We start from the raw sequence: 17,641 nt of genomic DNA, 5'->3' as shown, positions 1-17,641 counted from the left end.
CTTACCGTATTTTTCGGACCATAAAATGCACATTTTCCCCCCCAGAAGTGGGGGGAAAAAGTCCCTGCGTCTTATGGTCCAAATATAGCCTACACATAAACTTTAAAAAAAAAGTTTTTTTACTTGCCCGGCTCTGTGTGGTCTGTGTGCTTGCCCGGCTCTAAAATGGTTCTAAATGCTGCTGTTTACTTTACAGGGTTGATTACATGTGTTTATGGCTGTGATGTTGGGTTTTAATGCACATAAAATATTTTAGGACACTATTTGTTTCAGAATCTTTTTTTCTTTATTTCCCTTCTCTAAAAACTGGTGCGTCTTATGGTCCGGAGCATCTTATGGTCCGAAAAATACGGTAAGTAGCAGATAATCTTTAAAAGAATTTATATGTGGCTCTGAAATTTTATATGACTGTACCACTAGAATTACTTTTCTCATTGGGTTTCACTTAAGCTAACTTAATATTAAAGTGAGGTTTTGATCCCTTACACTCTAACTAGGAAACACAGGCCCAGAAACACTTTTATTCTTATATTCCCCAAATAAACATCATAAAGGTAAGGAAGTAGTAGTCTAAACTGTAATTATTTTTAACCTCAGATTTATTATGAGAGGGAAAAGAGAATCCAAAGGCATTATCCAACAAGAAACAAAGATTAAGGAAGCAACTGCATGCTTTTGGCATATTTATTACCAAGCTTGGATCTACGTCTACTCCTCGGGATTCGAGGTTCTTCCGGACTGTAGTTATCTCATCACTTGCAAGATAGGCGGGGTGTTCCTCGTTACATTTCAACATTTTCTCCAATTCACTCTTGGTTTCGTTGTGAACACACTTTAAAATGTTTCAAAGAAGAAAGTTTTTAGTTGGTTCAGGATTCGGCATATTGGTAAAAACAGAGTCCCAATTTTAATAAATATATTACTATTGCATAATAAATGACAGAAGTTCAATCACAACAAATAAGAACATATACAGTGCCCTGGCTTATGCATGCAGAACAACTATGAATTATGAGAGGCAAAAATGAAAAAAAAATTTTTAGCCCTATTTGTTGTATTTTACTTTTGCTGAAATATTTTACACAGAAAGAGATAATATTCTATAAGTGTTTTATAGCTAATAATTATATGACTGTAAGGACTTATACCTCTTGACCTGTTTCTTTTATAACAAATTAAATATAAAATTCTTAGTGAAATTTTTAAATAGTCTTTTCATTAAAATATCTTGCTTTAGATTGCTTCAGTAAGGCACCCATTATCTTAGATTCATTCCCAGTTTCTTCTCTATAATTGTTCACAATCTCTTCATCAAAGGAGGAAATGCATACATACCGGTGAAAAATTTGAAAATATGACTCTCATACAGTATGAAATTAAGTTCTTTTCATTTAAAATATTTTACTTATTAATTGATTTTAGAGAGAGAGAAAGAAAGGGAGGGAGAAAGGAAGGAAAGAAAGGAGAAAGGGAGGAAGAGAAAAACATCAATTTTTATTCCCTTTATTTATGCATTCATTGGTTGATTATTGTATGTACCCTAACTAGGAATTGAACCCTCAACCTTGACATATTGAGACGATGCCCTAACCAAATGAGCTACCTAGATAGGGCCTATCTCTTCATTTTCAATCCTTCTTTTAAAATTGCATGTGTAAAAAAGCTTCAAATTCACTGATTAAACAAGTCACTACCACAGAACTTAGCCCAAACTATATTAAGCTACAGAATATGAACATTTGTACAAAAATACCACTTGAATAAAACAATTAGCTTGTAAACAGAACAATTAATTAACAGTCTCTGAAAACATGCCATTTTAGAAGAAATATTATTTAATATTTCCTTAAATATCTGCTATTTAGTCTGAGGTAGGAAGGAAATCTCTATGATTTTCCTCAACTTTTCCTGTTCTGTTTTCACTTCCACCTGTCCATCTGTCCCCACTTCACTTGGTCTTCAGGACAACACTCCTCTCCCACCTATACTGACCAAGATCTGCATTAGTTCAGCTTAGGCAAGGTGAGAATTTTCAGAAGTAACACCAAAAAAAGCACATTATAGTTTTTAGAGCATGGACTTATCACCTTTAACACAGAGCAATCTTGAGTTTCTTTTCCTGCTAAATCTGTCACTCAAAAAGACAAAGGATTATACACAGCTGCCTTAAACTTGCAATGTAAAGCCCAGATATATTATTAATCTCCTTTCTAATGTTTCTCATTGTAATTTCCAGGTATGAGGTTCAGAACAGTGTTTTTAATGTGGGAGTGGGAGGGTTAGCAAGATTAGAGAACTGGACAGGGGTCTGACTGGAGGCTTTGTTTTGAAAAAAAACACAAATTCCTCCCAGGTGATTCTGATGTCCCTCCCATCTACACTTTAAATTATGGCTTTTGTTCTAAAGTCACCCTGAGTCCTACACCTGCTGCCCTGAAACCCTCTTCTAGGGAGGATTTCTATATTCTTCCTCTGGGTTGCAGATCCTTGCACTGCCCTTAAAACTAATTCCTCTGCTTCTCTTGCAGCAATTCCCTATGGGTTGAAATTCCTGAGGGAAAAAACCCAAAAACACAGGAATCATTTCTAAGAGTGTTTGGCCAAAGCATATTTACCACAAGTTGCTGCGTTAATTGTCCTGGAGACTCTAGGCGTATTTCACTAGGACTTGAAGGTCAGACACCGTTTTTCTTTGGTGTTTATTTGCTTTACACCCGTTTTTTTCCAGTCAATACCCTCTCTTCCCCTTCACTCCCCATTTCAAAGTCAGAAACTCTGATGGTCCCCAGGGGTTCTTTTCCGACAGACCTCCTCTCAGTCATGTGCAAACAGAGAAGACTGATGCACCCTGAACTCAGGCATCATCCAACCGGGCACTCTGACCACCTCTTCAGCTTCTCTTTAGTCTCTCTCTCTCTCTCTCTCTCTTTTTTTAAATAAATATATTTTATTGATATTTTACAGAGAGGAAGAGAGAGAGATAGAGAGTTAGAAACATCGATGAGAAAGAATCATCGATCAGCTACCTCTTGCACACCCTCTACCGGGGATGCGCCCGCAGCCAAGGTACATGCCCTTGACTGGAATCAAACCCGGGACCTTTCAGTCCACAGGCTGACGCTCTATCTACTGAGCCAAATCGGTTTCGGCAGCTTCTCTTTAGTCTCTTAATGACTCCCTGCCTCTCAAATTCATCCCAGGGAAAAGAGGAACTGTCCCTTCACTATTTGGGATGCACATCTGATAGGTATCTTTATCTCCCTTCTCTAATCACATGGACTCAGGAACAAGAAAGTGGGTTACACGCCACCTCTTTTTCTGACTCATTATTGTCTTCATTCATGTTCTAATTCTATTTACACTCATTTATTTAAGGAATGAACAAGAATGAGACAGTGGGGTAAGACTGAATGCTAGCTAGGAAAAGAAGTCACAATAATAAGGAAAAATTAAAAAGGGTTGGGGTTGGATACTTAATAATTTACCCATTTTCCCTCTTTTATTCATTGGCAAAGTTTACACTTGTCTTTACCAGTTTGTTCTTCTGAAGTGATCATTAAATGTAAATAAATGAATTCTATAATTCTGCCTGTTTCCTGTCTGAATTTTTATACTTATTTTGTGAACATAGGAACAAAAAAGTAAAAAAAAAAAATATACTAATTTGAATAGACAACTTATAAAAAAAATCCGAAGATAATATAATAGATATTCATTCTATATCCTCTGAAACCTCTGACATTCTTTTCCTTTCTTCATAACTATAATCTTCAATTTACCTCATACAGAGAATTGAAATGAACAAAGCAATCAACCACAATAGGAATATGCTTCATCTCCCCCTTCTTTTAATAAGCGGCTACTTATAAAAAAAACTTGCATTCATAGTTTAATGTTTAATCTAAAGATTTTATATTTTAGAAAGCCTGACATAAACATTTGAAATTATTAAGACTGGCATAGAGACATGCGTGGGTTACATTTTACTGCTTGAACTAAAATGACCCAAATTGTATCATCATAAGGGGCAAAGGTTTGTTTTCACCTGTTCTTGGGTCCGATTCTTCCAATACAGCCACCTCTTTTTCCAATCTGGACCCACCATGTTTTCAATTGCATTTTCAGCTAAAAGATTGAAAGAAAAGTTTAAGTTGATCATGCATGTTATCATTTACCAAGCACAGAAGTTACAACTAATAATATTCTTGTTTTCTTAACTACTTCAAAGTGATACAAGAAAAAATTATATGATTGACAGGGTGAATATATAAGAAATAATTTAATATACATGTTTACAAGCAATGAAAAGTACAATTCATTGTCAAGTTCTCATAAGTATAGCAGCAAACACTAGAATAGTTTGAATACAGCTTTTTAGATTATCAATACTTGTGTCTAATTTACCTAATATTTTTAGTAGTAACTAAGCAGTCCACTAAAAAAAAAATCCCACAAATAAATCTTCAACTACAGTATTAATAACAAAGACCTTGAAATATTAATTTTTTTAAAATTACAAATGTTCTTTGAAGTTGGATTATTTCTTCATCAGAAACTACTCAAAACTTCATAACCCCTGTCCCTACTTACTATCCTTGAGACGAGCCTGAAGAGCCTCTTCCATGAAGTAAATAGCTGCGTCCCACTGCTGCTTATCAGATATGGACCGGTCTTCTAAAGCATTATGTTGAATAACCCTCTGAAATAACAAGGGAAGAAAAAAATCTAATATGATTTGTGTCTTATCATTTAGTAATTTTATTCAAATTGACAGCTTAGCAAATATCCAAAATATCTGATGTTTCTAAAATGACAAAAAGCATGCCCCTGCCACACAAATGCAGGAGGTCCTATTATCTGCCTATTTGTCAGCTTTCTGTCTAAAAAAACAACAGTGGAGAATTTTTCCTAGCCCAAATTAAATGAGCTGACCATCTCTAAGATCATTGTGGGGGGCTGGAGAGGGGCATAGTACACATTTAACTACATAAAATCTAACACCTAGAACCCTAGTATTTAGTAGTTAATGATTCAGATAATCTCTCTCTTTTTTGTCATATGACCTATGTGTTAGCATTTTCAAAAAAGAGAGGATAAAAGTAATAACATTATCTCACTGGTAACAGCATTGAAAAATGTAATGAGGGAATCTTAAAAGTCTAAACAATCACAAGCAAATATTATTTATCATAAAAAAAACACTAGTTATTTTGTAATTGTTGAATGAATGAATGAAAATGGCACTACTCTCTCAGAAAGCCAGTCTTAGTAAGGCGGCTAACAAGAATAAATAATTTTCAAATATGAAGATAAATATTTTATTCCAAAAAATTATAATTACAATCAGCCCACAGTCAGATATGCATTTTCCTAGAAGACTGTTTCAACAGTGCCTCTCATAACTGTCTGAGCAGAATAGGTGCTTAGTAAGGTTTGATTATGATGAGGAGACTGTTACATATAACAAAAGATTTTTGAGATGGTGGAGCAAGGAGCCAGTGTAGGCAGAAACAGTGATCCAGGAACATGTACCATTTCCCCGAAAATAAGACAGTGTCTTATATTAATTTTTGCTCCCAAAGATGCGCTAGATCTTATTTTCAGAGGATGTCTTATTTTCGGGGAAACACGGTAGTTGCCCCAAGGAGATTTGCAGAGAGAATGTTCACGAAGGTGCTATAAAGCAAAATGAGCAACATAAAGTTAACAGAGAGGTATCTCATGGTGACACTGATGTTTGTCACAAATTATTTGTTGCTCAGAGCCACCTTGGTAAAGACAGAGATGGTAACAATTTCTGATGCCTCACAAAGGACAGAAATCTCCACCAAGAAAGTCCCTATTGTCCAAACTTTGACCAAAACCATCACACTGAAGTCTCTCCAGATTGATGGCATGGCTGCTGGTGAGTTGGGCATGTTACTGACTGCACAACCATCACATCTGATTACGTATCGATAACAACAACCATACACATCACCAAGACTATAAAAGGTGGACTATCTGAAACAAGAATTGAGAAAAGCATCGTGATCATAGGAGATGCAGACAGTGATCAGGACCAGACACCAGCCCAGGCCCAGGGAGAGTAGAACCTGACACATCGGCGACGAGAGTGGTGGTGTTCAAAGAAACGGAGCTGGCGGGAAGAGTATGGTAAGGAATTCATTATTAAACAACATTCAACTTAGTGAACCGGAAGAATTCTGACCATTTCAAGTCGTAATGCCACACCGACAATTCACTGAATTTATACTACAGCTGGTAACAATGACCAGAAGCCTGAAGAATTAAAATGCCAATGCCAAAACTTACCTTAACAGCTCTGGTCTACACGGTTCCCTCATATTTCAATACATGTTTTATTTTATAAGCACTTCTAAATATTCCTTGGTTCTTTCTATTTCTTTTTTTTAATCAGGGAGTTTGTTTTATTTCCTGTTTACTACCTGCATTACATGACTGATTTGATCCAAATAGAGCAGCCCAGTGGCAGTGCTCTTCACTGGAACAGGTGCTGTTGTGCACAAAAGAAACTCTGTGACTAATTTGAATCATGGTTTTCCTTCTTCCAGGTTCCTCCCATTGAGTTCCCACTGAATTACAGTAAATATTTACAGAGTTTTTAGATGGCAGTAAATATACTGTATGAGAAATTATTAATATAGATTAAAAGCATTTCTTACATCTGGAAACTTTCCTAATGTTTGACAAATTCATTGGGGATATATTTTATATCGAACCCTTTTGACTTTCCTGTCCTTCAACTTTGTACTCTTAGTAGAAATAGAATGTCTGCGGGTCTCCAGACTGGAGAATTATGAAGAAACTCACTGACCACACTGTGTGTAGAGACCCCACCGCACCACAGTGCCAACTCTTCTCAGACACACACATACACACATGCGCTTTTCAGCAGAGAGGAGAAAAAGAAAAAAATTTCTTCCTTTCTAATAAAATATTCAGGCAGGTTAAAACCTTGTTGCTTCCTTGCTTAACATGCCCCAATTTCAGTACTTTCCATTGACTGAACATTTGTGTAGAAAACTTGCTTTGCACTAAATCTCCTTGTCTACATGTAAAACCGACCTTGTGTTATTGAGCAGGTCTGTCTCTTTCAGATAGCCTAATGATTCACACAGGTTTGAGGACATTGGGGAGGAGTTGGCAAGGGCTGTGGTTGATTTTTTTTTTTTTTTAATATATTTTATTGATTTTGTACAGAGAGGAAGGGAGAGAGATAGAGAGTTAGAAACATCGATGAGAGAGAGTGTCATCTATCAGCTGCCTCTTGCACACCCCCTACTGGGGATATGGCCCGCAACCAAGGTACATGCCCTTGACCGGAATCGAACCCGGGACCTTTCAGTCCCCAAGCCGACGCTCTATCCATTGAGCCAAACCAGTTTCGGCTGTGGTTGATTTTTTGATGGTAATGGGAAACCAGACCATTTCAGGTTGATACCAGAGACCTGATAGAGACTTATGAACTGTATTGAACATTTTTTTATTTTGCTTTTGACCCTATATGTAGTTAGGATGCAAGATTAGATTTATAGCAGCTTCAAATTGTATTAAATGATATTTTGCTTTCTGTAATACTTATAAAGTTGGTTTAGTCTCTGGGGGAAAAAAAGAATGGAATAAAAGAATGCTTACAAAATACACAGCAATTTCTGGTAAGTATTCAACACACAGTAGTTAGCATTATAATTTAGGAGTCTAAATTTTATGACTAAAATCCACTGCAAATTAATGCATCTATTTTTTAAAAAATATATATATTTTATTGATATTTTACAGAGAGGAAGGGAGAAGGATAGAGAGCTAGAAACGTCGATGAGAGAGAAACATCGATCAGCTGCCTCCTACACACCCCCTATCGGGGATGTGCCGGCAACCAATGTATTATACATGCTCTTGACCAGGAACAAACCCGCAGACCAACACTCTACCACTGAGCCAAACTGGTTTCGGCAAATTAATGCATCTCACTACTTACCAGAAAGTAAACTGAGAAGCCGCTAACCTCTATTTAGTTCAAGCTAATGGATGACAACTTGTTGAAGTTTATAGAAGCCTATTTAGTGAGAAGTTTCCTTCTTTTTTCTAAAATATTAACCAAGCAAGAAATAACAGAAGGCAATTACAGAAGGACAGAGAAATGTCAAAGGGTCAATTATAGATTGTAAATCTATTTCTTTACCTTATTTTAAATTCAGAATCTAATTTAGTCACATAAAATGTTTCTTATAAAAGTACCAATTTGAGAAACTACATAAACATATGATGCTGACACCCTAATATACAAACAACATACCAAACTGTCTTCTGCAAAGTCATTCCACTTGTGGCGTTTGATACTTTCTTCCTTAACAGCCTCTTTCAGTTTATCAAATATGTCATCATGCTCTTTTCCTTTTGGTTCTGTCATGAAGCGGGAAAATTCTTCTTGTAGTGTCTCCCAAGCAACCTAGAATTATTTAAAAGAAAAAGTTATACTACATACTTTTATTTAATGTATAACATGAAAAATACACACATGAACTTAAGTTAGATGTGATAAATCAGCTTATCAGAAAAGACGTTTGAAACCGCATTAAGAAAACCATCAACAAATATAAATTCTGGCCTAGACATCTTACACTGGGAGCTGGTGGGATAGATTTGAATTCCTGGCATGTGTGATGGACATACACAGTGCTTTAAGTTTTTAAAAAATTAAGTTTTTTAAAAATTGAGAGATTTCATATACAAATCTACATTTCCAGGCTCTCTGGAAGAATCTGACACTATACCCACATTCTCTCCTGACACCACCTGCCAGAGCCGGATAGGAGCTGCCCCCTTAGATGAGATGGGCACTCTAGCCAACTACCAGACTTAATTCACTTCATTCTCTACAACACCTGAGTTTGCCTGCTTCTTCCACACTCTAAAAAGTTTAAAATTTCTTAATGATTTAGTCCTCACATTTTTGCCTTTATGAAAGCAATGCATCAATACTTTCAAACGTAGCTGAGTATTATACAGTGTTATGTCATAGCTAACTCCTAATTACATGAATAGTGAAAGGAAGAGCAGTGTCAAAATGGTATTTTATATTTAGCCCTCTTCATTTCAAACATTAAGAAATTATGGCATAAAGAAAGGTGGCTGGACAAAAATACACAGTGAAGTATTAAAAGCAATGTTTCCTGACGTTCACCAGATCCACATCTTTTACCACACCCAGGTGTGAAGGGCAGAGCTGACAGGAGACACAATCATTGCCATTTCTATGACCACTTCCACTGCTTGAACCGTAGAATATAAAAATATCCTATCATGAGATAGGGCCCAGAAAATGCCAGGGCTGGTAGTGAGGACAGCTAGTGAAGTGGTGGCAGCAGCGCTAATTATCAGGGGTAAATGTGCAGAGAACTGGGCAGGGTCAGCAACACATAGCTGGGGCGGTATGACCACAGAGTTAGAAAGGGAGGCATAAGGAAATTGAGAACAGCGGTGAAGAAGCTAGATCTGGAACAGGCTGGGAAAGGGGTGAAATACACCTGAATAATCAGAAACTGACATTCTGTTTCTAGGGTAGGTATGAAAAACAAAATTATTTTTAACAGATTCTAATTTCCTGAGCATCCTCAAACAGAAGCACAGAGGCAGACTCAGCTGGAACCATCGTGCTTCAGAGTGATATGCATGGCTGATTACCTTGAATGGTGGCCACCATGACAGCGCTGGCATTTACTGAACAGTTACTATGGGCCAGGAACTGTCTAAGTATTTTATATCCATTAACTCATTTATTCCTGAGAACAGTCTGTGAGATAGGCAACATTATCACCCCTATTGTTATAGATGAGGAATCAGAAACCTTAAACTACTAGCCCAAGGATCACACAGTTAGTAAGTGGTAGGGTAACAGAAATGCAAACATTTTAAGGCACTTTCTTATAATTTCTGGTCTAACCTTCTGGCAAGATCCAAATTAAAGAATTAAGTATAATTAAGCCTTGCAGAAAATCAAGACATGAAATGTTTTATCCGTTAAATATATTCCTTATCCATTAAATCTTTATCCACAAAAGAAGTTAAAAATATTTCACATTTGAAATATATGCAAATTTTGACAGTTTTGTTAGAAGCTATCTTCGGGGAGGAAAACAGTAATACGCTCAGACCAACACCCTATCAATTAGTAAAGATTTATAACAGCAGTAACTGGTAGCAGCATTAAGATTAATCCCAACACACAAATGGAGAATAAAGACAAAAAGAAAGACTGGCTGTGATGGGAATAAAATTTAAAATTCACAGCTCCTACTCCCTTCAGATAATGCTTCTTACCCATTTAATTAAATTATATCCTAACCTCTACTGCTTTATTGGGAAGCTGTTTATCAGTCCACTGTTTGAGCTTGATGTCCACTGTGGTATTAAAAGTCCCTGAATTCATGGTCTGTGCAGCTGGAAGATAGATGTTTTCAATCACATGAGTTGATACTCTTTCCCACAAAGACTGCTGAAGAATTTCCTCCCTGGAATTTAAAAAGAAAACATTTCAAGAACACCAAATTTAAAAATAATATTAAGTTTTTAAAAACAGCTTTATCACAGTATCATTAACTTACCATAAATCACACATATTTAAAGTGTTGACATATGTATACACCTGTGCTTCACAACAATCAAGATAATGAACTAGCCATCATCCCCAAAAGTTGTCAGCACTGGATCTGCTTTTGGTCACTACAGTTTATATTTTCCAGAATTTTATGTAAATGCATTTATACAGCCATGTACTTTTGTCTTTTTCACTCAGCATAATTATTTTGAGATTTATCTATGGCATGTTTATCAATAGTTCATTCTTTTTTACTGATGAGTAATATTCCATCACATGAACCTGTTTATCCATTCACTTGCAGATGGCCATTTGGATTGTTTCCAGTTTTTGTCTATTACAAATAAAGCTGCGACCAACATTCCTATACAAGTCTTTGCATGGACATACGCTATTGTTCCTCTTGAGCAAATATTCTATAAGTGGAATGGCGATATTATATATTTAACTTTTTAAGATAATGCCAAAATGTTTTCCAAAATGGTCGGACCATTTTTTGATTCCTTAAATTTGAGTTAGAGGACTCAACTGTGCATTTCCATTTCCTTTCATTCTTCTAACTTCAACAAAATAAACTTAATGCCCTTCAGCAAAAATTGTATCCATACCATGGTATCATTTCTTTTAAAAAGTATAAAAAGTATAAATCCAGCCAGCTATTCTTCTAAATGACATATGAAAAAAAAAAAACTATGATGATGGTCACATAATATTAATGATATGTCAATATTTCCATCTTAATGTCAGTAATCGATTCCTGATGATCAGGTAATATTGTGTGAAAATATTGAGAGACCACTTCTCACTATAATGCACATATGTCAAGCCTAACCCCCCAATAACTTACTTAAAATATAATTAAAGTATCGTAGTATGTCTATAAGTGAATAACAAACAATCATTTTAGGACACAAAATGCTTATAACACTACTTCCAGAGCACATATATAAATCAAACAGTCCTGTGACTTAAATAATTATAAGCATCTTAAGCACACATTCTAAAATATCACATAAGGCATTGTGCAGCAAAAAGATACTACCTAAGATATCAATATGTCACAAACATAAAATGTGTGGGGTACAGCCCTAGCTGGTGTGGATCAGTGGATAGAAAGTCAGCCTGTGGACTGAAGGGTCCAAGGTTCAATTCCAGTCAAGGGCACATGCCCAAGTTGCGGGCTTGATCCCCAGTAGGAAGCGTGCAAGAAGCAGCCGATCGATCAATGAATCTCTCTCATCATTGATGTTTCTATCTATTTTCCCCTCTCCCTTCCTCTCTGAAATCAATAAAATATATTTTTTAAAAATGTGTGGGGTACATTGCAGGTGAATTCAATGTGGTATGAATAGTTAAAATTAGAAGCTGTTATTTTGATCTATATTTGTGTTAAGCTATAGTGCTTGAAAAAAATGATGAAAATATACAAAATCATCTGCTCCAGCAGCACACAGAATAAATGTCTAGCAGCCAGCTGTCCCAGCTCTCTCCCTTGCCTTCTCAACAGGCAATCTGGCACTGCAGGCTTCCTGTTCCTGCACAATTCTCCTTAGCCACCTGTGTGCTAAATAAATGAGGTTAACTATCAAGGCTTGTTTCCTTGCTGGTAACTTTGATTACAGACTTGCTCTGCTCAAACAAAACTAACCATGCCATTTGATGATGCCAGGAATTTATAGAAACACCATATTTTCTGCCATTAATGGCATTATTAGTTATTATAGTTTACAAATCATCTTTTATATTCATTATCCTCATACAACCTAGTATTAGTATTATATTCATGCCCTGTGTGCATATATATATACATACATACATGCACATATAGCTCTCTTGTAACTTAAAAAATGAATTGGCTTTTATAAAGCCAGAGAACTGGCTTAAAATACAAAGACTAACAAAGATAAGTTGTATTGTATATAATTAGTCAATAAGTATAGATAAAAAAAAATTTTTTAATAAGGGGTAATGAAAAACAGGTAAACTTTGACTCCTTAAAGAGAGAAAAATGTTCACTACTGAGGAAGAAAGGTCCCCAGGATGTGGAAACTAGTAATATTGAATTCAAACTCAAAGACTAGATATTACTATGTAGGGTCAATTTTGATAATCTTGAACTGAGCAAACAGAAGAGATACAGAAACTATTTGTAATGCATGACAGTAAGAATAGTTCTGCTCCAAGAGTGATAAATTCTTTAAGATACTACAGACTTCCTTAGAAAGATAAGATATACACCAGGAACTTGATAATTAACAAATGAGTGTAAAAATCTCTGGGCTAATTAGACATAGCTTACTTGAGGTATATTGAACCCACTTTGGTTACAGTGCCCCACTCCAACAAATTTAAGAACACCCAAATTTACACAAAGCATTAAGATGAAGGTGATAGTTTGCCTTGAAAGACTTGCAAGAGTATTTTTCAAAAGGATGTATTTACTTGCTATTTAAGAAAAATTTCAAATAGGATTCAATTTGAAAAGTGATTTGTATAAAACATATTAAAGGTAAAAATAAAAATAAAAAAGCCTCAAGCAATCAGATTTTAAAAAAATATAGAGCTGCCTGAAGAACTAATTGCAAGTCCTCCAATAAGGGCAGAGTGAAAAAGGGTGAAAAGGCAGCCGGGGCCCTGCAGGCCTGAGGGCCACTGAGGGAACTCTGGATGTGTGCTATGAAGCCACTATAGGTTTTGATCGTGGGAGTGAGATAACCTTCTAAATCAGGCGTGGGGAACCTTTTTCTGTCAAGGCCCATTTGGATATATGTAACATCATTCCTGGGCCATATAAAAATTATTAACTTAAAAATTAGCCTGCTACATTTGGTCAAACATTTAATTAACTCACCCCTAATGCCTTTGCAAGGCTAGTCCAGATGATTTCATGGGCCTTATATGGGCCCCAGCCCAGACATCCTCTCCCCTCCCCCGACCTCCCTTTTAAATTAATCATTCTAGCAATTACAAACAACAACACAACACACACACACACACACACACACACACGCACAAAACACAACAAAAGAAAAGAGTAAAAAGCTATCTTTTAGAATATCTCTTCTGAAAGATACTTCGAAGTACACAATTATTCTACTTAAACACTTAATTAGGTAGACTAGAACAGTAGATATATTTATGTTTCTGTCTATATTTTGAGGACTGAGTCACAGCTACAATAAACCATAGCTTTATCAATCTAAATTTTAGTATTTCATTATAATTCATATAGTAAAGTTTTTGAAAGAAGGTCAAATACTCACCAATGTTTTGGTGTAACTTGGCTCAGACTGATAACTTCATCGAGGATTTCATTTTTAGCTTTTTCAAATAGTTCATTCTAGGCAATATAGACACAAGAAAGTAAGATTTTCAGAAGACAGTCCATTTGCCCTGCCACGATTTTCAGAAATAACTAAAAAGAAGGCCTCTGGCAGGCTAGTTGGATGAGCTGAGGTTTGAAGCATGCATAACCAGCAAATAATACTCTTCTCTTCTAGTATCTTTTGTAGAAATGCCAATATCCAGATAAGGACAAAGACACTGACACAAATGTCTACCTTATTCACTTAATTCTGTATGCAGTTTTTTACATAATATTTGCTCAGATAAATTTTTCACATACCAAATGTTACATGAAAGTAGTAATACATATTAACTTAGTGTATTAATAATCTGATGCTATTCTACAACGAATAGCATTTTTAAAATCAAGGAAAACCGCCGAAACCGGTTTGGCTCAGTGGTAGAGCGTCGGTCTGCGGACTGAAAGGTCCCAGGTTCGATTCCGGACAAGGGCATGTACATTGGTTGCGGGCACGTCCCTGGTAGTGGGTGTGCAAGAGGTAGCTGGTCGATGTTTCTCTCTCATCGACGTTTCTAGCTCTCTATCCCTCTCCCTTCCTCTCTGTAAAAAATTATTAAAATATATTTAAAAAAATAAAGTAGCAGCACTTTGTTTGAAAAAATAAATAAATAAAATCAAATAAAATCAAGGAAAACCAATATTTAAATCCCATCAAATTAGAGTATATTCTTCAACAGTAAATGTTGAAAAGGTAAAAAAGTTGGTGTATAAGTTTTAAAAGTTTACATTACATAAATACAGTTAATTCTATAACACCTTTAAAAAATTCTTCATCTCAGAAAATACTTTTAAATAGTTGTTTTGACATTCCATGATCCTAGTTATGTTTTAATGTTATGAAAAATAATTTACATTATTGTAGAAAATAACTGTTCCTGGGAATGCATTCTTACAGCTTTAAATTAGTAATCATGGTAAAAACCAGAGCAAAGTAGCTTACCAGATTTTGCTCATTAAAATATATTTTGTTAGAGTGCAATATTAGATTAGATCAGTGATTTTCAACCTTTTTCATCTCATGGCACACATAAACTAATTACTAAAATTCTGAGGCACACTAAAAAATATATCGTAGTTCTTGCTGATCTGACAAAAAAATAGTTATAATTTTAACTCATTCACATCTGACAGCTATTATGTTGACTGTTGTCATTTTTTTATTTGACCATCTAAGGGAAAAGAGGTCAGTGTCCCCGACTAAATAGCCAGGTATTGCATGTTTTAAAATACCTTGCGGCACACTGTTTGAAAATTGCTGGATTAGATATATGCAAAATACATGATGTGCACAAACATTACCCGGTCAAGTTCTCGCAGGCGAGGATAGTTATTCTTCCACTCAGTTTCAAGGTTGAAACGTGTTGCTGAGGAGGAAGGACAGGTGTTTAAGTTAGAGGACTCTTTCCACAGGCAGTGGCTAAAGGCTGCCAGTCATATCTTCTTCAGTGACTGAATTTAAGTGTGCACCTATGCCTCCTGAGTACTCTGGGCTCTCAACATCTCTGAATCTCGTATTGCAAGTTTTCCAAACTAATCTCCTTGACTCTAGTTCCGACATCCAATCCACAAAACACATGACCGAAACAGTTTATAGTACAGTAGCTAAGAGCATGGATTCTGCATTTATACCAAGATTCAAACCCTGGGTCTACCGCTGTATGATGCTAGGTGTACTACTTAGGTAAGGTACTCTGTCCCTCCATTTTCTCTTTTGTAAAATGGGACTAATACTAATACTTACAAGGTTGCTTAGAGATTAAATTGAATAAACAGGTAGGTTCTCCAAATTAAAAAAAGGAAGAAATGTGTATTCTCACCAAAGGAAACTATGGGAGCAAAGCCATGGCGCAGGAAAGTATGGAATTCAGGAACTAGCTGAGGCATAGGCTGCTCTGATTCCTAACACACTTCTTCTCCCCACAGCCCCCAAAGGGGGACTCTCACTTCACTGCAGTTTATTAAGCTCTTTCTCCCAAATACTACTGCAAACTTTCTAATCGGTTGAAACTCGCAATGTGCTCCCAGCAATGTTTCCTCTAAGAGGAAACCCCCTGTTCTTGTAATACTAGATGGAAAAAATGGAATTTTCCCCCATTTTCCACACACTATCTAATAGTAAATGTACTGAAAAGCAACTGTTAAAGGGAGTAAAGAACCTCATGGATGCCTAAGATTGTCAGCTAATACAATGTCTAAATGGGCTGCCTTATTTCAAAAACCCAACGTACCTTTAAAACTATCAGCCTGTTGTTCAACTGACTCTCGTACCATTTTCCAGAAGCAGTCTGATACAGCAAGGCTTAAATTCCTTGTAGTCACCTGGTGTGCCTTTAGCATGCTGGCCCTTTTAAAAGTAACAAAAGTTTAAGTTATACTACAATAACAAAAGGACGATACCATTACTAAGTTTGAGAATGAGCTTGTTATGATAACCTAATGAGAATAGCTACATATATATTTTTATAGTAACCCTGTCCAATAATATTTCCTGTGATGAATAAACTACTCTATATCTAAATTAACCAATATGGTAGCTACTATTTGGGTTCAAAAACTTGAGGTTATTGAATCCTTTAAGTATGTGGCTAGCGCAATTAAGAAACAAAGTTTTATTTTTATTTGATGTTAACCATTTTAAATTTAAATAAACACAAGGCTAGTGACTACCGTATTGGATAGCACAGTTCTATACACCTGTCAGCTCCTATCACTTCGGATAATACTCAATAGTATATCTATAAGAACTATATTGATTTACTATACTAATAGAAAGGCAAACATACTTTTCCACTTCAAGAGACTCTCTACTTATAAAGTTTTAATATAACTCAGTTGCTCTTTAGCTCTTCCTTTTTGCTTTTCTTTAGTATTATATTTACTGATAATTTCTGTCAATATCTACTAGTATTTAGGGATACCCCTTTGACATCTCCAGCCCCACTTCAACTTTCCCCAACCCTGTAAGAGAAACGGATACATGAATTTAAAAATGTAAGTGTTGGTTTTTAAAAATCACTTTATAAGTAACACAACTTCAGGTATCCATGCTGTCATTCACTGCCCACACCCCAGGGGCAGTTTGCTATGTCAGCATGTGTTACACCATGTGATAAACTGCTCTGAGTTCTGTCAGGTTAGCTGGAGGACTTATTTAGTAGGTATAGATCGCCATCTGGGAAAAATTCTGAAAAGTCAATGTTAAACTAATAATTATAAAGAAACTTTTAAGTGAAAACTACTAGTTCAAGCTACTCCCTCACTATCAAATCTTTAAATGTTTAAACAAGATACCTACTTTAGGAGTTTTGAATTCTGAAAAAATTCTTCTTCATATTCTCTTATTGCTTCTATGCTTTCGGAGCTGTTTCCTAGGGAAAGATGATGGTGAAGTTCTGAGAAAATATTTATTACTTGAAAACAACAAAAACTTCAATTACAGTAATCCTTCTTTGCATACCTTTTCCTGTTACAACAGCAAAATAACCTAGAGCTTTCATTGGGAAGAGTTTTCCTTCAATTATCTGTTGAATCTATTTTTTTAAAGTGAGAAAAATAAATGTGAGATAAAGGTTTACATAATTTTAAAGAGCGTTATATACCATTTAGAAAGCAAATTTAATAATGCTATATATGTACAGTTAATTTAAATCTGT

General features: G+C 35.7%; 1 protein-coding gene across 9 annotated transcripts in view; it reads right to left on the bottom strand.

Annotated features, from left to right (window-relative positions):
- OPA1 (OPA1 mitochondrial dynamin like GTPase) overlaps nucleotides 1-17,641 on the bottom strand; it is an 86,037-nt gene that overhangs the window by 30,097 nt on the left and 38,299 nt on the right. For all 9 annotated transcript variants that reach the window (XM_036444013.2, XM_036444017.2, XM_036444015.2 and 6 more), the window contains 10 exons: nucleotides 17,446-17,518; nucleotides 17,284-17,356; nucleotides 16,217-16,332; nucleotides 15,288-15,352; nucleotides 13,885-13,961; nucleotides 10,370-10,535; nucleotides 8,321-8,473; nucleotides 4,591-4,699; nucleotides 4,046-4,125; nucleotides 692-832 (listed from right to left, as the gene is read on the bottom strand). In XM_036444013.2, the coding sequence (XP_036299906.1) occupies nucleotides 692-832; nucleotides 4,046-4,125; nucleotides 4,591-4,699; nucleotides 8,321-8,473; nucleotides 10,370-10,535; nucleotides 13,885-13,961; nucleotides 15,288-15,352; nucleotides 16,217-16,332; nucleotides 17,284-17,356; nucleotides 17,446-17,518 (1,053 nt within the window). The remainder of the gene's footprint in view (nucleotides 1-691; nucleotides 833-4,045; nucleotides 4,126-4,590; nucleotides 4,700-8,320; nucleotides 8,474-10,369; nucleotides 10,536-13,884; nucleotides 13,962-15,287; nucleotides 15,353-16,216; nucleotides 16,333-17,283; nucleotides 17,357-17,445; nucleotides 17,519-17,641) is intronic.

The sequence above is a fragment of the Pipistrellus kuhlii genome, unplaced genomic scaffold (assembly GCF_014108245.1).
Source record: "Pipistrellus kuhlii isolate mPipKuh1 unplaced genomic scaffold, mPipKuh1.p scaffold_m20_p_2, whole genome shotgun sequence".
NCBI classification, from domain to species: Eukaryota; Metazoa; Chordata; class Mammalia; order Chiroptera; family Vespertilionidae; genus Pipistrellus; species Pipistrellus kuhlii.
The sequence above is the reverse complement of the archived record's forward strand: the minus strand, read 5'-3'. Positions and strand labels throughout refer to the sequence as shown.